Consider the following 19,679-nt stretch of genomic DNA (forward strand, 5'->3'; position numbering starts at 1 on the left):
TGAGACAGAGTCAGACTGGAGTGCAGTGGTGTGATCTCGGTTCACTGAAACCTCCGCCTCCTGGGTTCAAGCAATTCTCCTGCTTCAGTCTCCCAAGTAGCTGGGAGCACAGGTGCCTGCCATCATGCCTGGCTAATTTTTGTATTTTTAGTAGAGATGGGATTTCACCATGTTGGCCAGGTTCATCTCAAACTCCTGACCTCAAGTGATCCACCCACCTTGGCCTCCCAAAGTGCTGGGATTACAGGTGTGAGCCACTGTGCCCGGCCTAAAATTTCTTTTATGGTAAGTATGCCGTCAGTGAGTTCCTTCAGTTTTTGTGTGCCTAGAAAATCCAATGTTTCTCTTTAGTTTTTAAAAGTATGTTGCTGGTTACAAAATTTGAGCTTGATGATTTTCTTTCAGCACTCTGAAAATGTTATTCCATTGTCTGTTGGCTAGCAGGGTTTCGAGGAAAAGCATGCTGTAATTCTTATCCTCTGTAGGTCACGTATCTTTTTTCTCTAACTGCTTTCAAAATTTCCTCTGTCTCTTTTTTGCTAGGGGTGCATGCATTGTGTGTGTGTGTGTGTGTGTGTGTGTGTGTGTGTGTGTGTGTGTGTGTATCCTCCCAGGTTCTATATGCTTCTGTTCTCTGTAGTTTAGTGTTTGTAACTAATTTTGGAAAATCCTCTGCCATTATTTATTCAAATATTTCTTCTGCTCCATGTTCTCTTTCTTTTCCTCTTGAATTATGTGCATATTAGACTTTTTTTTTTTTTGACACAGATCTCATCGCTCTGTCACCCAGGCTGGAGTGCAGTGGTGCGATCTTGGCTCACTGTAACCTCTGCCTCCCTGGTTCAAGCAATTCTCCTGCCTCAGTCTCCTGAGTAGCTGGGATTACAGGCACACACCACTACACCCCACTGATTTTTGTATTTTCAGTAGAGACGAGGTTTCACCATGTTGGTCAGGCTGGTCTTGAACTCCTGACCTCATGATCTGCCCACCTAGGCCTCCCAAAGTGTTGGGATTACAGGCATGAGCCACTGCGCCCAGCCCCATATTAGACCATTTTATACTGTCCCACAGCTCTTATATATTCTGCAATTTTTCCTCTTTTTCTCTCTTCATTTAGGTTTAGATACATGCTATTGACCTATCTTCAAGCTCACTCATTCTTTCCTTGGTTATGTAGAATCTACTGACAAGCCTGTCAAAGGCAATCTTCATCTTTATTACTGTGTTTTTTTTATTTCTAGCCTTTCTGGTTCTTACAGTTTTCATCTCTCTGCTGAAATTGTCTGGTCGTGTGTTGTCTTTCTTGTCCATTAGAACTCTAACACATAAAACAGTTATTTAAACATTTTTCTAGTGCTTCCAAAATCTGTCATGTCTGAGTCTGATTCTTATGATTGCTTTGTCTTCTCAAACTGTGTTTTTATAATTGCCCTTGGTATACCTCAAAATTTTTTGTTGAAAGCCAGACATCTGTACAGCAGGGCCCAGCAAACTTGCTCTGTGGAGGATCAGATGGTAAATATTTCAGTCTTTGAGCTCCACATACATGCAGTCAGTTGCACTTCTTGTTCTTTTCTTCCTTATTCTCATTCTTCCTCTTTCTCCTCCTCCTTCTTCAACCCTTAAAAATGATGGACCCACAAGGCTGCTGAACAGGTTCAGACTAATTGTACTGACTTAGCCTCAGGAAGTCAGGAAAGCTTCGTGGAAGAGGTGGCTTTGAGAGTTTTGAAGGAATATTCAGCATTTCCTGAGGAGTATGTGGAAGAATCTGCTGGTGCCAAGTGTGAAGATATGTAAGAGCCAGCACGGGGAAGCTGAAGTCTGGCACACAGGATGGGATCTGGGCACCCAGTTGGGGCCTCCAATGCTAAGGCAGGGCATATGGGCAGGGCATCCATCTGCCCTCACCACTCAGCCCAAGTCCTGCACATCTATAGTCACTGGGCGCTGACACTGTCCTGTTCCTTATCCTGAGTCCTGCACACCTGTGCTCACCGGATGCTGGCACTGCCCTGTCCCAGCCTGAGTCCCACACACCTGTGCTCACTGGGTGCTGGCACTGCCCTGTTCTTCATCCTCTGGTCCCGCACACCTGTGCTCATCTGGATGCCTGGCCAAACTCCCTGTTCTTCATCTGAGTCCGCACACTGGTGTACTCACTGGATGCTGGCATGCCCCTGTTCTTCATCCTGAGTCCCGCACACGTGTACTCACTGGATCTGGCACTGCCGTTCTTCATCCTGAAGTCCCGCACACGCTGTGCTCACTGGGTGCTGCACTGCCCTGTCTTCATCCTGAGTCCCCGCACATCACCGTGCTCACTGGAGCTGGCACTGCCCTGTTCCTTCATCCTGAAGTCCCGCAAACCTGTGCTCACTGGGGTGCTGGCTACTGCCTGTCTTCCATCCTGAGTCCCCGCACTACCTGTGCTCACTGGGTGCGCACTGCCCTGGTTCTTCATCCTGGAGTCCCCGCACACCTGTGCTCACTGGGTTGCTGGCACTGCCCCTGTTCTTCATCCTGAGTCCCGCACACCTGTGCTCACTGGATGCTGGCACTGCCCTGTTCTTCATCCTGAGTCTCCGCACACGTGGTACTCACTGGTGCTGGCACTGCCTGTCCCAGCCGGAGTCCCACACACCTGTGGCTCAACTGTGCTGGCACGCCCTGTTCTTCATCCTGAGTCCCGCACACTGTATCTCACTGGAATCTGACGCCCTGTTCTCATCCTGAGTCCCGCACACCTGTGCTCACTGGGTGCTGATTACTGGCCCGTCCTCAGCTGAGTCTGGGCACGCCTGTGTTCCACTGGGAGCGACACTGCCCTGCCTCTGGCCTGAATCTCAGGCTGAGTCCCTGGCCCTCACAGGCCTTCCTTATTCTGGGACTGAACCTCTCTCATGAAACACTGCTGCCCCACATGCCCAGGTCCCACAGCAAAGGTGACACGCGTGGTCCCCACAGCCACAGGTCCCACCAGCAAAGGTGACACTGCGTGGTCCCACACGGCCCCAGGCCCCATCACAAAGGTGACCACGTGGTCCCACACGCCCAGCCCCACAGCAAGGTGACACGCGTGGTCCCACACGCCCGGCCCACAGCAAAGGTGACACGCGTGGTCCCAACACAGCCCAGGCCCCACAGCAAAAGGTGACAGGCGTGGTCCCACACGCCAGGCCCCACAGCAAAGGTGACATCTGCGTGTCCACACGCCCAGGCCCCACAGCAAAGGTGACACGGTGGTCCCCACACGCCCAGGCCCCACAGCAAATGTGACACTGCGTGGTCCACACGCCCAGGCCCCCACAGCAAAGGTGACACCGCGTGGTCCCCACAACCCCAGGCCCCACAGCAAAGGTGACAGGCGTGGTCCCACAACCCAGCGCACCACAAAGCAAAGTGACAGCGTGGTCCCACAAGCCCAGGCCCACACGCAAAGGTGACAGCGTGGTCCCACACGCCCAGGCCCAACAGCAAAGGTGACAACGCGTGGTCCCACACGCCCAGGCCCCACAGCAAAGGTGACACGCGTGGTCCCACACGCCCAGGCCCCACAGCAAAGGTGACACGCGTGGTCCCACACGCCCAGGCCCCACAGCAAAGGTGACACGCGTGGTCCCACCATTTCTACAGATGAGGATGCTGAAGGGATGGGGCCTGGTACGAAGTCACACGGAGGAGCAGCTGTGGTCCAGGGCGTCTCTGCCCCGTAGCACTGCATGGCCCTGTTGATACGCCTACTCAGGATCCCCTTCCCTTTCCCTGAACTTGGGGCTGCCTGAGCAGTTCAGGCTGAAATTAGGAGGGAACTAAGGGCAGATGGAAACAAAGGTGACCCCAGGAAACATCTGGAAATAGAAGGCCTGCATGGGCTGGGCGGGTGCCTCTCCTCCCAATCACACCCATCCAGTGCGCGGCTCCGCCACGCAGGGAGAGCTCTGCCCACCTCAGGGTGCGGCCTCATTTGGACCCTGTGCAGGCGCAGAGAAGGGGACTTTGGTGGGCAAGGCCTGGGGCCCGGGCGGAGGGGAGGTGCTCCCCCCTGCACCCCTCTCCTGGCTGTTGCTCCCCAGTTCCTTGGAGAACCTTCCAGAAGGCGACAAACACTGCCTGTGTCTCTCAGCTGCGTCACAGTCCGTGAAAGCAGAGCGACTATTTTCAAACTTCTCTTGTCAAATCTGTCAGTTCCAAGGAAGGGCCCTCTCAGAACTGTCCCTGGTGGTGGCTACGGCCAGCGGCCACTAGGCTTGGGCTCAGGAAAGCAGAGGGAGGCCCAAAGCTCCAGGGGGTCTCACCCAGGCGTGAGCTGTTCTTCGTGGAGTCAGGCTGGCCAGCGTCCCTGAGCAGGACAGGGATGGGGTGGTCTGTACCTGTGCCCCTAGGAGCAGAGACACGGCCACCCTGACCACAGCAGGGGGCTCAGATGTCCTCTGACCCAGGACCCAGGAAGCTGGGGGTCAAAGGAGGCAGCAGCCCTCGGGTAATGGGGTACAGGGCCCCAACTGCCCTGGACTGGAGGAGGCACCCGGCAGGGGCCATGAACAAAACAAAACCTCCGGAAAGTCCAAGCTTTTAAGAATGTTAGCATTGGCCGGGCGCGGTGGCTCACGCCTGCAATCCCAGCACTTTGGGAAGCCGAGGTGGGCAGGTCAACTGAGGTCAGGAGTTCGAGACCAGCCTGGCCAACATGGCGAAACTCTGTCTCTACTAAAAATTCAACAATTAGCTACTCGGGAGGCTGAGGCAGGAGAATTGCTTGAATCCAGGGGGCGGAGGTTGCAGTGAGCCGATAGCACCACTTCACTCCAGCCTGGGCAAAAGAGCCAAACTCCGTGTAAAAAAAAAAAAAAAAAAAGTTAGCATTAGTAATTCTTTTATAGTGTCAAGAATCATTCTTGCAAAGACTATTTGTTCAGACTAATAAGTGAGAGTGCCCAAGACATAGTGGTAGCACCTGGTGCCTGGAGAGCAAGTATCCTGTGCCAGAACCCAGGGCAGCCGTGCCTACCCCCTACCCAGAGAGAGGCGGGCTGGGCTTGGGCTTTGCTTTTTTGAAAATGCATGAAATCCCCAAATTATAGGAATTTATTAGTCTTGACACAGGCCTTGTGGCTGTCGTACCGCTGGGTGCATGGCAGGGGTGTCTACTGGAGGAACGCCCGGAGGAAGTCGTTGTAGGAAATTTTTGAAGACAGTGTCTTATCGTAATACTCCAGAATATGGAAGAACTCTTCCTCAGAGAGGTTGATGCTGTACTGTCTCAGGACCTGGAAGACAGAGGAAAGGGGCCTCTGAGGCTTGTTTGGGGCCCTAGGTTAAGGAGGCAGGTTGCCAGGAAGGGGCTGGGGGACACGTCCACCTGGTCGCCAACCCCACTTCCGGTGTCACCCTCCCATCTGTGCACTCTCTCTATGCCCTCTTAACCTCTGCCCAAACAGGAAGCAGCCCCCGAGGGCAGCCCCATGTGCATCTGGGAGTGAAACGGGAGGAGATGGGAGGTGATTAAACCTTTGCCTCCCTGAGGGGCTGAAGGCTTGTTCAACATGTTTAAACAAGGTTGATGGTCAGAGAGGTGGGGGCTCAAGGGAGACCCGGACATGCAGCTCTAACTTGGGGCGGGGCCTCAGGGTGCGCCCAGGCAGCGAAGGGCAGGGTCAGTGGGTGCTGAGTGCAGAGAGTTGCTGTGATGAGACCATAACACAGCCTGGAGCAGAGCCTGCTGGTGGTAAACCCAATCCTGACTGCTTCTTCCTCTTCAGCTACAGAGCCTGACTTTCTCCCGGGCTCCTGTGTGTCCAGCTAACCAGGAACATGTCTCAGCCTCTCTTGCATCTAGGTATGTTCTGGCCTGAGAAGCTAAGTAAGAATGTTATGTAGAACACCCAGGAAGCCTCCTTTAAAGGAGAGGGGCATGCCCTTTTTCTCTCCTGTTTTTCTGCAGGCTGCCTGGAATATGGCTGTGATGCCGGGGCTCCTGCAGCCACCTTGGACCATGAGGTGGCCTAGAGGAAGGAAGCCAGGAGTTGAGAACAGCAGAGCAAAAATGTGGTCCCTGATGATTGTCCGGCCACCACACCAGTTCTGACTTTCCTACTTCTGGACTTCTTTTATGTGGGAGTGAAATAAACTTTCACCTTAAGCTGCTCTCTTTTGCCCCGTTATGTGAAGCTGAAACAAATCCTGACAGACCCTCATAATCTATAAAGATGAGGTCACACATTTCCTATCCATATTTGCGTTGTAACTTGTTTCCAGGAGGAGACTGGAAAATGGGCCAAATGGCCCAGAGGTCCCATGGGGCTGAGGTCAGCGGGCCTGGCTGTTGGGCCCCATGGGATGAAGGCAGAAAAGGAAGCTGAGTCTGGTGTCTGAGACAGCCCCTCAATTACACCATCTGATCTGCGACTCTGTGGAGGGCAAGGTTTCTTTTGCCCCCTTCCCAGCACCACGCCCGAATTCCTGGGAAGTTGCCGGAAGGGAATAACAGAACCTGCCCTCCTTCCTTCCTTTCTTTGCATGGGGGATAGGGAGAATCCCTGACTGAGATTTATGCTTAACCCTGAAGGAAAGAGCAACATGAGTGTGGATTGGAACACCCCTGCAGGGCGTTTGTTAGGCTAGGGGGGTGGGACATGGAGGGCACCCAGGGACATCGGGACAGATGCCCAATGGTGGAGCCCCACTGTGCACTGCAGGGGTGGGGCTCACTTTGCAGGCCCCTTGGGAGGTCCAACATAGGTCAGAGATGCTCTTCAGAGCCTGTAGGAGAGCCCAGATGTGGAGTGAGGGCTCGGAGCAGCAGCAGCAGCAGTGATGGTTCCTTAAGGAACCTGGGCTCAGGCACTGACCCTGAGGAGCTGGCCGTGGAGGTATGGGGCATCCATGCAGGGCTCCAGAAACCTTTGGGAAGGAGAACCCGAGGTCTGAAGGTGAGAGGCAAGTGGACTCAGGCCTGGATAACTTGGGAGTCCCAGGGAAGTGAGATCTGAAACAGCCAGGTCACACCAGGCCTTCGACAGGGGTGGAGGGTTCCCCATTAGAAGTTTCTGGCCACTGGCATTTGGCAGCTGCTCCCTGCAGAGGCACTGAGCATAGAGCTGTGCTCACCGTCCTGAAATCTGCCACGCTTAGCAGCCCCGTTCCAGCCTCATCATAGCTTTTGAACGTGCGACGCATCGGCCTCCAGTAGTGCACAATTTTGGGCTGAATACGCAGCAGAGCAGAGTAAAAAGATGACGTCTCAGCGCCGGCATCTTTCTAAACACAAGACAAGAAGGGGTGAGGAGGGAGCTTTCGAATGGGAGGGTCGGGGTGGGCTCCTCCTCGCCTCTGCCTCACCCAGCCCTGCTCTGTCTTTACCTCCCCACCTGCTCCACTGGCTCTCAATCTAGGAGGGAGCCTGCCAGCAGAACTCGTAACAAAGATGTGCACCAGCCCCCTGACCATTACGCGTCGATGTGTGGGCTGTTTAAAAACATGTATGAAATCAGCCATCTCATTTACACTCCCCCACCGGCAACCCAGAAAGAAGGCAGGTCTCTATCCCCACTTTACAGACTGAGAAATGGAGACTTGGGAGGTAAAGTGACTTGGGCTTTGACCCCAACACACTTCAGGCCACACCACCTCTCAGAGAAAGCAAGGAGATGGCCGGGCAGATATGGGCCAATTTGAAAATAGTTTGAGGAAAAAAAGAGATTTCAGTCTGGGTTTTCTAGTAGGTTATTATAATGAACAGTGTTAAAAAAAATTCACAAGGTTGTAATTATATCTAGTAATTAGAACACTACACTGTGATTACTTCATTTAGGTGCTATTAGATTGAAAACAAGATATTTGAACATGATTTAGCCCCCATGTGTTTGAATATCACAGAGGTGAACGGTAGGCAACAATGCGCAACACATCTTGGGAAAGTTGAATTTTAACACAACACGACGGATGAGCACGGGGTTAAGCTGCTTTCATTTTTTTACACCATTTGGCACCTGTGATGTGAGCTCGCCAGGTACCCACAGTTTCCTGAGCTGCCAATGTGCCCTGATCCACAGGCGGGGAAGAGAGGGTGTGGGACTCACATGACCTCCTACACCTAGTTTTCATCACAGTGATCACAGAGCAGGACCACCAGCCCGGCCAGAAACCCCACTTTTGACCCACCTTGTAGGGAGGGGCAGCGCTCAAGTTGCCTTCCCCCAAGGACATCTTTCGGCTGCCTAATGGGGTGCAGAAAGCTCCCAAATCACCAGAAAATGAAGTCAGCTTTTTAACTTCTCTGCAGGGAGACATTTGACCTGACTTCCACACTTACATGGTGGCCGCCTTGGCAGCTGCCAGAGGGGACGAGGGCCGTGACCAGGACCATGTCAGGGCCTACTCTCTCCTGGAATGCGTTCAATCTCAATCCACACTTCTCAATCCACGCCAGCCTGGTGCAGGGATTTGAGGAGGGGGGCGGGGTGGGAGAACTCTTCTGAACCACAGAGTGGTGTCTTGGGAGGGGTCAGGGGAGAGTGCTGCAGTCTCTGTGGGCTGACCCGCAGCACCTAAAACGACCCCACTCGGACCCCAGCCTTGCAGGGTTGCTGAGGACGGACAGTGCAGCTGAAAGCCGGGTGCTGGGTGGCCCCTTTCACTGGGGAGGGCTCAGAAGGGGGCGCTGGTGTGCTCTTTCGCAGAAGCCCATGTGCCTCCTAGCGAGCCCTTAGAGCCCCACACATCTCCAGAAGGAGAAACTGAGGCCCAGAGAGGTGGAGGAAGGCTGGAATTGATGGAGGCCTTAGAGGCCATGCGTCTCCATATTCTCCACATTCTTGACTCCCGTGAGGATGGAATGGGGACAGTCTTTTCTCTGTGCACAGAAGAATTGGGCTGGCAGAACTGTCTTAAGTCATCTTCTTTTTTTTTTTTGTAAACTTGGTCTTACCTTTTGATACTAGCTCCTGTTTGTCTAAACTAGAAGCTAGGCTAAGACGGAACCTGATTTTGCACAAAACTGCAAGTCTAGCTGTGAAGAAACTTTCTGCATGGCCTCTACTTAACTTTGGCTGGATTAACCCACTCTGCATTCCCTAGAGTCCCACCACTGTGGCCCAGGCAGGCGTGGCCCTTGGGTGGGGTGAGTGGGAGCGGGGCAGGTAGGGGCAGGGCCAGGGCTGTCAGCCCCACACTTGTGGTCCCTCCAGCTGGGTCATAAGGTGGTCGGAATCAGCTGTGTTTGTTCCTCAAATCAACAGCACCAGATGTACTTGTACTTGTTATTTAATTCAATGTAACTCAATTCAACGTTAACTCAGTACTAAAAACACGTTTTGGCTTCGTGTTTTGGAAGGGCTGGAGCTGATGCCGTGACGGCACTGGGTGTGGGTTTCAATTGTGAAATTGTAAGTGGCTGGGAATCAAAGGTAAAAATCTAGAAGAACTGTGAACCCTACAGCTGCCCTTTAAGTGGCTTTAGGTTTTCATTCCTCTTCAAAGAAACAGAAAGAGAAAACTGTAGAGGATGCATGGTGGCTGTAGTTTCCGCCAAAAATGATGACGAGAGACTCCATCCACCACACACACTCAGAGGAAAGGGTCTGGCCCCATCTCAAATGGCTGGCGGATGAAGACCCTTTTAGTTCCAATGTTGACCAGTGCTGTGACCCACCCCACTCCTCACTTTGTCTTTTGGGTTAACTGACCAGGCACTGCCTCCAGGGCGCTGTATGAGACCTTGGTCACACAGATGCCTCTGGGAAGAGCCACCATAACCAGGTGTTTGCCACCTGAACAGTTGGAAAACCTGGGATCTAGGCTACTGGTTCCCATTCTGGGCTCTCCAGACCCTTATAGGGTTCTAAAAGGAGAGGAAGAAAATCTTAAATTACTTCCAAGAAGGCACATTTCTGAGCTGTTTTCAGAATCCCCAAAGCCTGGTAGAGGCCTTGTCTTTACCACAGCCCTTGCCTCCCAGGTGCGAGCTCCCAGCACACAGGCTTTGGGCCTCGGGCCCCCTTCAACAGACCCTGGCTGTCTCATGCTGACCTGACAACTGCCTGGCCCTCTTTAAGTAACGGAGGAAATGGGGTGACTAAGTATTGCTCATGGATCACATGCGTATAGAGATCATCTGAGTAGGGTCTATGGGGCGGTGACAGCAGGGGCGGGGACATTTCACAGATGAGTCCTGGCTGGAAGCAGGGCTGGGCTGGGCTGGGCTCTAGCCTCCTAGAGTCTCGAGTCCACCTTTTCTGTGAAGCTAGGTGATCCGCAAGGGCAATGAATTACCAAAAACGGGGCTGGGTTTGGTGGCTCATGCCTGTAATCTCAGCACTTTGGGAAGCTGAGGTGGGTAGACTGCTTGAGCCCAGGAGTTTGAGACCAGCCTGGGCAACATGGCAAAACTCTGTGATATGGCTTGACTCTGTGTCCCCACCCAAATCTCATCTCAAATTGTAATCACCAGTTGTCAAGGGAGGGACCCGGTGGGATTGGATCATGGGGGAGGTTCCCCCTTGCTGTTCTTGTGAGAGTGAGTGAGTTCTCATGAGAGCTGATGGTTTTAAAAGTATTTGGCAGTTCCCACTTCACTCTCTCTCTCACCTGACACCATGTAGGACATGGTTCCCTCCCCTTCACCTTCTGCCATGGTTGTAAGTTTCCTGAGGCCTCCCCAGCCATGTGGACCTGTGAGTCAATTAAACCTGTTTCTTTTATAAATTACCCAGTCTCAGGTAGTATCTTTACAGCAGTGTGAAAATGGACTAACACATCCCACCCCCCAAAAATACAAAAATTAGCTGATTGTGGTGGCTTGTGCCTGTGGTCCTAGTTAGTTGAGATGCTGAAGCAGGAGGACCACCTAAGCTGGGAGTTCGAGGCTGCAGTGAACTGTGAACCAGTGTTCTCCAGCCTGGGCAATAGAGTAAGACCCTATCTTGAAAAAACTAAAAATAAAAAAATAAAAATGAAAGTGTCCCATTCCTCCTGGCCCCACATTTCCCGCGGGTGGGCAACATACCATTTTGTGTGCATTCTGGATCTTCATCCTCTGCATCAGCGAGCTTTCCTTTGCTTTTAGCAGGAGGACACAGCTCTGAATGAAGTCACAGTATGCAAATTTCCCGTTGTTCTTTAAGTCGTATTTTATAATGAGCTGCTGACACTCCTCTTTGTTTATGTCCAGGTTGAATTTCTCCACAAGAGCTACAGACAAAAATGGCAGTTTAACTGGTGGGGATTCATTCATTCATTCATTCATTCATTCATTCATTCTTCACTCATTCATTCAACACTTGCTGAGGCACCTTCTCTGCTTCAGGTCCTAGCTTGGTCCTCACATCAAAGAACTCCCGGTTGGTGGCTGGACATACGTGGAGACAGACATGCGACAAACTAAGTGCTGCAGGGAGGGGGCCCCTGAGTCCCACTGGCCCACACTGTCCTGTGTTTGCATGGTCATAGCTTATGGACAGAGACTACGGGAGCTACGACCAAAGCGCAGAGAGGGAGGTGAGGGGCCGTTCTCCACCGACTCAGGGCAGAGCTAGGTGTGCGAGGAGCAGGGGAAGGTTCCCAGAGCTCTTAGTGAGCATGGCCAGGGCTGGACTGTGGGGAGGGAATTCCGACTCAGCCCTATGACCAAGTCTTTCCTAACGGCACCGGAGACAGGCTCTCTAGTGTCTGTTATGCCAGGCAAATTCCCGCTTTAAGTTTCCATTCCAATGATGATCTAAAAATACATAAAACTTATTCTGGATACAGGGGCCACCTTTAGGAGATGACAGCTGTGCAGCCTCAGGGGCTGAGTCCGGCTTTCTGACCAGGTGCCTGTGGATGCTCCATGGGGAGTGTTGCAGGTTGCCGAGAGGCTGGCCCACCGGAACCTCTGAACAGCAAGGCTCACACCCCATGTTTGGCACTCATCCTTGTGCCACATTCTCCTGCCAGTTGTAAAGACAACACTTCTCTGGGAGTGACAACTCATAATTGAAGGAGGCTTATGTAAGATAAGATTTGAGTTTAAGTTTCATAGACTAGACTTTGCTTTGACATCCTGAAAGAACAGAGTGTCAGGGAATGGAATGCCGTGTGAGTTGTTGAGGCAAATGAGGAAGGCCCGCAAAAGCCGACTGCAGGCAAATGACACGTGCATGCCAAGCCAGGCCAAGAGAGGCTGCTGCACATTCTAGAAGCAGAGGTTTCTTTACCCTTGCACAGAGGGAAGTGGCAGCAGGTCATGGTGCCCTCCAGAACACAGCGGGGGCCCACGGAACCCCATGGAACTGGCCCATACATGCCTCTGATGCTCCGACTCGCAGAAGGCCATCAGCAGTGAGGAGAACACACAGAATGACCTCTGGAAAGCAGTCGGCTTTTTTTGACAGTATTGAATTTTGGATGTGTGACTAACGTCTGACAAGCCTATCATAATAACTGAGTGGAGGCTCAAATGAGTTCACGGTTAAAAAGAAAAAAACCAGCAATAGCAATAAGGACAGTGACACACTGAAGGCTTATCACTCTCAAAATCAAAGATTTAACTAAAAAAAGTGGGGAACTCCAATGCATATGACAACCAACAAGCGTGTTTTGGCTTCAGCAAAACATGTTACATTAACTCAGTGGAACAACATTTGAATATTACTGATTTCAGACTTTTTATACTTAATTTCCAAGTGTTTTTTTAAATCGGCTCTAACTTAAAGAGTTTACACTTGGTTTCATTTGTGCATTTTAAAGCCATGATTATGATAAATGTAATTTATATTAATATTGGAAACTCTCAAAGAAAACATTTTCCTTTAAAAGGAGTCTGTATATTAGTCATGTATGGGGGGAGCTAAAAAGCCAAGGAGTGACATGGTCAGATGTATTTTCCCATAATGTAAATGTTGCATAAACAAGATGTAACTGGGCCAGGTGCATTGGGTCACACCTGATCCTAGCACTTTGGGAGGCTGAAGTGGGCAGATCACTTGAGGTCAGGAGTTTGAGACCAGCCTGGCCAACATGGTGAACCCTGTCTCTACCGAAAAATACAAAGACAGTCAGGCATGGTGATGCACGCCTGTAATCCCAGCTACCTGGGAGGCTGAAGTGGGAGAATCACTTGAACCCAGAAGACGGAGGTTGCAGTGAGCTGAGATCACACCACTGTACTCCAGCCTGTGTGACAGTGAGACCCTATTTCTAAAACAAACAAACAAATAAAAAAAAAAAAACCCTCAAAACAACAAAACAACAAAAAACAAAAAAACCAAGATGCAACATTTACTGGAAGTATAAATCCCACTGGTTTAATTTTCAAAGTTTATGAAAGGATACATGCTGAAAAACAAAACAACATCAAAGAGTGGATGTTGATGGGAATGGAGCCCCAGGAGTGTCCCCTTCATCCCGCCTCCTCCACCTTTTCCATTTCCTTCTGCAGTCAGAGTCTGTGAACATTCACACTCTGCTCAGGGCAGCAACCACTGTGATTTCCAAAGCTCAGAGTTCGTGCAGCGCTGACTTTACCGTGCAGATGGGCCCCCTGCTGGGAGGGCCGGGTGGTTGGGATCCTCCTCCCCGGGCACCTCTGTTTAGTAAACTGCGCAGCCCACCCAGAAATTCCCACCAGTTTCCTGTTCTGCTGCTCCCTGGCCTCCACCCAGGTGTGGCTTTGTGCCCAGTGGGAACAGCCTCTTGCCACAGGGGCTGACGACATATCACCAAGGGGATAGAATCAAAACGAACCCAGGAATTCGGAGGCGCTGATGTCCCCCTGTCTGGCCACGTCCTTCTCCTTGCATTCTTTCAGGAGCTGGCGCCAGCAGCCCTGGATTCTCTTCCGGAGCCTGCTCTCTATGGGATCACAGTTCTGCAAGGGCGGAGTGCCCGGGATCGCAGTGGTGCTCGCTGGAGTCTAGCAGGGAAGAAAAGAAAAGGCTCTTTTCACTTAAGATTTAAAACGGAAGTCATCAAAAATATCTCACTACCTCCGGTTTTGAGGTTCACAATTTTAGAGGCAGAATTAGCCCAGAAATAAAATGAAGAATAAAACATAGATGATGATTTTACAACGTAGCTTTTATTTCCATTGGTGGGTTATATGTACTTATGCCAAGGCATAATAAGCAAAATAATTTTGGAAATAACCACATAGCTAAGGTTCAAATCTACACAGATATGATGTAAACATATTCCTGGTGTGTGTGTGTGTGTGTGTGTGTGAGAGAGAAGTGACAATGGCATATTTTTCACTAGCAGAAGAGTCTTATCCAAGAAAGGGATCTACTTGTCGTGGGCATGAGATATCCAATCCGTAAACATTCACAGAATATCTGTTATTTTGACATTATGTGGACCGAGTACGAGGCTGTTCTTTGCTTTATTGTATTTTCTATTTAAAAACAAGGGAGTGGATCTAATCTAGCCCAGGTTTTTCTCCTGAAGGCTCCCTTGACAAGTGGTTATCTAAATTAGTAACTTATGCAATTCAATTGGATTCCTGGTTTTTCTCCCAAATCTCCAAGCCTCCTGCATCTCAGTTGATAATTAGGTCCTTATTCCAGTTGCTCAGCCTGAACCCTTAGAAGTCTTCCTTGACTCTCCCTCACCCTCTCCATCCCACATCTGATCTCTCAGGAAATCCTGTTGGCTCTACCTTGAAGATACGTCCAGAGTCTCACCAGCACCCCATCCCAAGCCACAATCGCCTCTGTTAGACCTCCTCACTGACCCACACACCCAGCATCCAGTGTTTTTTTTTTTTTTGAGACGGAGTCTTGCTCTGTCACCCAGGCTGGAGTGCAGTGGTGCAGTCTCGGCTCACTGCACCCTCCGCCTCCTGAGTTCACAACATTCTCCTGCCTAGCCTCCCGAGTAGCTGGGACTACAGGCGCCCGCCACCATGTCCGACTAATTTACGTATTTTTAGTAGAGATGGGGTTTCACCATGTTGGTGAGGATGGTATTGATCTCTTGACCTCATGATCCACTCGCCTCGGCTTCCCAAAGTGCTGGGATTACACATGTGAGGCACTGCGCCCAGCCCCAGAGTGTTCTTTAAAGAGTCCCTCAGATTATGTCACGTTGCTACTTAAAAACAAGCAAAGGCTCCATACTCCTCAAGTGAATGCCAAAATCCTCATCATAGCCTCCAGGCCTCCAGCCTCCTACTGCTGCTGTAACAGATTTCCATGAATTTAGCGGCTTAAAACAACACCAGCTTATTATCTTTACAGTTCTGGAGGTCAGAAGTCTGAATTGGGTCTCACCAAGCTAAAATCAAGGTGTCCAGAGGCTTCCCACACTCCTTGGCTTGTGGCCCCTTCCTCTCTCTCCAAAGCCAGCAGCGTTAAGTGGAATCTTTCTCAGATTGCATCTCCCTAACCCTGAGCTTTCTGCCTCTGGATTCCCAGTTAAAACTATGTAATTACCCTGAGCCCACCTGCATACTCCAGGATAATCTCCCCAAAGCCAGCTGATTAACAACTTCAGTTCTGTTTGCAACCTTAACTTTCCTGGCCATGTAAGACAACATAGTCACAACTTCCAAGGATTAGGACACAGGCATCTTTGGGGTGCTCCTGACCCCCTTCCTTCTGCTCTACTTACTGCCTTTTAATGTAATAAATACTTACGCATACTGCTTTTCTTGCCTATTATCCCCTAAAAGAACACAAACTCCACAAGAGCAGGATGCTTAGTTCATTCTCAGCTACAGAAAATACCCAGCACACAGGAGGTGTGCAACAAACTTGCATGGAGTTAATGAGAATGGACTAGCCAAGGTCAAGGTCACCCACAAGGATGGTGGCTTCATGTGCATGGTGTGGCATTTGCTCAACCACCCTGTCCTGAGACGTTGCCATCCCTTCCTGTAGACAAGAAAAGAGCCTTGGTGAGCCTAGGCACCTTCCTGCATCCCAGGCCTGGGGTGGCTCAGCCAGGGCTCCAGGCAGTGTAATTTGACAGGCCTGGGCTTAAAATCACGTTGCTCCACGTCTGAGGGACCAAGATCACATGAGAATGCCTCTTAGAGCCTCACTTTGTTCAACTGGAAAATGGGATAACTTGACTCAAGGGACGGCGGCCCACAGATGACCACAGGGCCTTGCCTTCTGCACAGAGGTGCCAGCAGCACCACTGCACTGCCGCCAGGTGCTTCCCGCCCTGCCTCTCGCTCCCTTTCCCACCGTGCACCCACTCTTGCCTCCTTTCCATCCCACTCCTCCACCGTTCCTATCCCCACATCTGCCCCTCCCAGGGAATGGATGCTAACCCACCAGTGGGCTCCTTGCCTGTGCCCCCACCCCAGACTCACCCATCTTCTCAGCCACTCAACCCCAGGCCACACCAGGGCCCCCGAAGTCCCTGTCCCAGTGGGATTTGTGGATGTGGCATGAGGCGGCCTGGGACACCTGGCAGGAAGGAGAACTCACACAGGGGTGACTCTGCGACTTTGACCCTGGTCTCAGCTCCTGATTGGGCAATGAGAGGGCAGATCTGATGCCTTCCGAGACGTCGGGGACACTGCCCCCTCTCTGGGCCGCGGCTGAGTCACCAGTGGCCGTTGGTGTGGCTGCTCTCTCGGAACTGAACCTGCTCAGGAAGTCCGGGTATTTCAGCCTCCCGTTGGCATTGACTGGCATCTCGTTCCAGAGTCTGTCAAACTGGAGAAGGAGCAGAAGTCATTTCTCAGGTGTCAGTGCAAACAGGCAGCGTCGCACCTGTGCCAGAGAGAAGTGGGACGGGCCGGCCTCGCAGGAGGTGAGTGCTCCTGGTGAAGAAGAAAATTTAAAAAATAAAACGCCCATTTGGCCTTCGCTCGGCGGAGGCCTCAGGAAGACTCTGGAAAAGCAACGACAAGAGGATTATTCATGGCTTCTGCAGGACATTTTTTAATTGAATTGGGCCCTCAGTGAGCACTTTAAGGCCATTAAATCTTGTGATTAGTCACAGTGCCTGAGCTGCAGTGTATTCGAACATTTGGGAGAAAATGCAATCAGAGCTCCCACCCACCTTCGTCCTAGGGAAGCCCAGTCAGACTCATTGCTCACCCTTCCAGGTACACCTGAGTTCTGCAAACAGCTCACCAGGTGACGCAGCCCTCAGCCCCTGCATTTACATCCACGATTTATTTCACCCTAAGGGCAAAAAATGTCTTCACACAAGATGAAAAGGGAGGCATTTGGAAAACCAGGGAGCAGTTTATGGCTTTGTATTTTTGCTGTCTGATGCCACAGACTGTATCAAAACCACACACCATGCAGATAGAACTCAATGCATCCTAAACGGGCCACTTTTGGTGACTGGAGGGCTTTCAGGGAGCCAAGAAGAAGGGCAACTCCTTCCTACTTGATTTTTGTACAGCCTCGAAAGCCCGACGGAGCCCCAGCCTCCAGCACAGCTGACGGAGAGGCAGCCTCCAGAGAGGTGAGGGGAGGCTCAAACCCTGGTTCCTTCCTTCCCATCCTGCGCTTTCCCCTGGAAGCCTGGGCTCTGCCAGAAACAGAGTTGCTTCTGGGTCTCCACTGGGGATTTCCAAAGCAAATCAGAGTGACTATCTCGGGCTTGATTTGGATCCTCAGAAGCAGCAGGGAGGGGTACGGAAGTTGGGGTTGGAGGGGTGCAAAGTCAGAAAGGTTTAGTTTCGGACAAGGTTCTCAATTTATCTTTTCCTTTTATTTAGAAATAACTAGAGACTTGCAGGAGGTGACAAGGACAGTACAGTGAGGTCCCTGCACCCTTCCTGCAGTTGCTCCCACGGCTCTGTCTTAAGTGAAAACAGCAGAACCAGGAGGTGGGTGTGGGCGCAGTGCAGGTGCAGTCTGATGTCATTTTACTACACATGTAGATTCATGTTGATTGCATTCTGACCAACGAGGAAAAACCATTCAGTGGAGAAGTGAGGGGACCTTGAGGATGTGACTTCAGCATCTCAGACCTCACCAGCGCCAAGTGCAGTAACCCGCCAGACAGGAATCAGCTCCGCCACCTCTGTGTCCTCCAGGACCATTGGCCAAAACCACTGGGCAGGCAGCTCCCCTGACACCTTCCCTCATGGTGCCAAAACCGCCTCTGCAGGTAGTCTCTCCCCCTACCACTCCCGGCCTGGAAGCTCCCTGCAGGCTCCTCTGAGAATCAACTTTAAGTGTCAAACATCTGGCAAAGGGGCACACAGCAGGTGCTCAATACTTGATACATGTTTGCTCACTGGCTGAAGTTCCTAAGAGACTCACATGGTCAGACTGGTCAGACCCAGGGGAAGGATGCTTCAAGGTGAGAGCAATGGAAGGGGCGGAACCCTGTTCTGACCCCTTCTCCTGAGGCCCTCTCTTGGAGCAGAAGAGGACAAGCCCCGCAGGGGAGGGCCCGGCAGCCTTGCGCCCTCCTGTTTGAGCTGGACTCGGAGCTGAGGAGGTGGAAGATCATGCCGTGAAGGATAAACACCAGAGGAGGTCGGTGTGTGTGCCGACAAATGCCGTGAACACGAAGCTTGGCGGGAGACAATCCCAGGGCTCCCACCTAAGGACCTCCTCTCCTAACAGGGCGGCTGGGGCTGGCCAACTCCCTAATTAAATTCTGTGGTGCAGGCTGGGTGCGGTGGCTCACGCCTGTAATCCCACCACTTTGGGAGGCCGAGGCAGGAGGATCACCTGAGGTCAGGCATTTGAGACCAGCCTGGCCAACAGGGTGAAACCCTATCTCTACTAAAAACACACAAATTAGCTGGGCGTGGTGGTGGGAGCCTGTAAGTCCAGCTACTCAGGAGGCTGACACAGGAGAAGCGCTTGAACCTGGGAGGCGGAGGCTGCAGTGAGCCAAGATCATGCCATTGTACTCCAGCCTGAGCAACAGAGTGAGACTCTATCTCAAAAAAAAAAAAAAAAAAAAAAAAATTCTGTAGTGCAGAGGAGGCCATGAGGGACCACAGGAATCCTATTTTCCTACTTTCATCCTATTTTAATTGAAGGGCCTCAGAATGGGAGGGTGGAGGAGGCACCATCGGAGGAAATAGCCCCTGGCCTGCACGTGGCCTCCAGTCTCCACAGAGGCACCTAGAACACCAGTGGGCCTAATGGGTGCCAGGATGGGGGCTGACGGGCACCACGAGGCTGGACAGACATCGGGGAGACTGGATTCTGAAAAACTGCCAGCCATTGAGCTTGACATGAAACGTGGGCAAGACGCTGCTGGACTATGAAAGCGTCAAAAGCAAGTGAGTTTCATTAGCGTGGTGAGGTCTGTGCCTGCTCAATTGTCCCGTCTCCTTAAGCCACCAGCTGAACCCTGAGAGACACCACCATGGGTTCTGACTCTGCTTATGATGCAGAAAAGCAGCAAGAGAGGGCTACTTGCCATCAACAGGGACAAGTCAGGCAACCTGCAGCCGCGGTACTTCCCCCGAGCCTGTGAGGGCGGGCTCACAGGGAACGGAGGGAGGGACGGAACTCCAGAGCTCCAGTCTCCAAGGACAGCCAGACATTCCACTGGCTCTCACCCCTGGCAAGGTGTGGGAGGAAGTGGTGGCAGTCACCGAGGAGGGGAGAAGTCAGTTCCTCTTGGAACAAATTCTGAAGGCCACGTGCAGGCTGCCGTGTCAGTCCAGGACATCTGGGGGACCCAAGTACCACGGCAACTCACACCTGCCCCCCGCCCTTCTCACGCCTCTGCCCCCCTTCTCACGCCTCTGCCCCGCCCTT

At 51.7% G+C, this 19,679-nt stretch overlaps 1 protein-coding gene across 3 annotated transcripts in view; it reads right to left on the minus strand.

Moving 5' to 3' along the window:
* Window positions 1–19,679, minus strand: part of EFCAB6 (EF-hand calcium binding domain 6) — a 324,746-nt gene that overhangs the window by 8,766 nt on the left and 296,301 nt on the right. The window contains exons 22-26 of one of the 3 annotated variants that reach the window (XM_017850034.1): window positions 16,416–16,646; window positions 13,726–13,894; window positions 11,009–11,193; window positions 7,114–7,263; window positions 5,128–5,273 (exon numbers count right to left, since the gene is read on the minus strand). In XM_017850034.1, coding sequence (XP_017705523.1) covers window positions 5,151–5,273; window positions 7,114–7,263; window positions 11,009–11,193; window positions 13,726–13,894; window positions 16,416–16,646 — 858 coding nt within the window. In that variant the 3' untranslated portion in view covers window positions 5,128–5,150. Of the gene's footprint in view, window positions 1–5,053; window positions 5,274–7,113; window positions 7,264–11,008; window positions 11,194–13,725; window positions 13,895–16,415; window positions 16,647–19,679 lie in introns of those variants that run through there. The other 2 variants (XM_017850033.1, XM_017850035.1) reach the window with 2 other exon arrangements.

The sequence above is a fragment of the Rhinopithecus bieti genome, unplaced genomic scaffold (assembly GCF_001698545.2).
Source record: "Rhinopithecus bieti isolate Rb0 unplaced genomic scaffold, ASM169854v2 scaffold_33210, whole genome shotgun sequence".
NCBI classification, from domain to species: domain Eukaryota; kingdom Metazoa; phylum Chordata; class Mammalia; order Primates; family Cercopithecidae; genus Rhinopithecus; species Rhinopithecus bieti.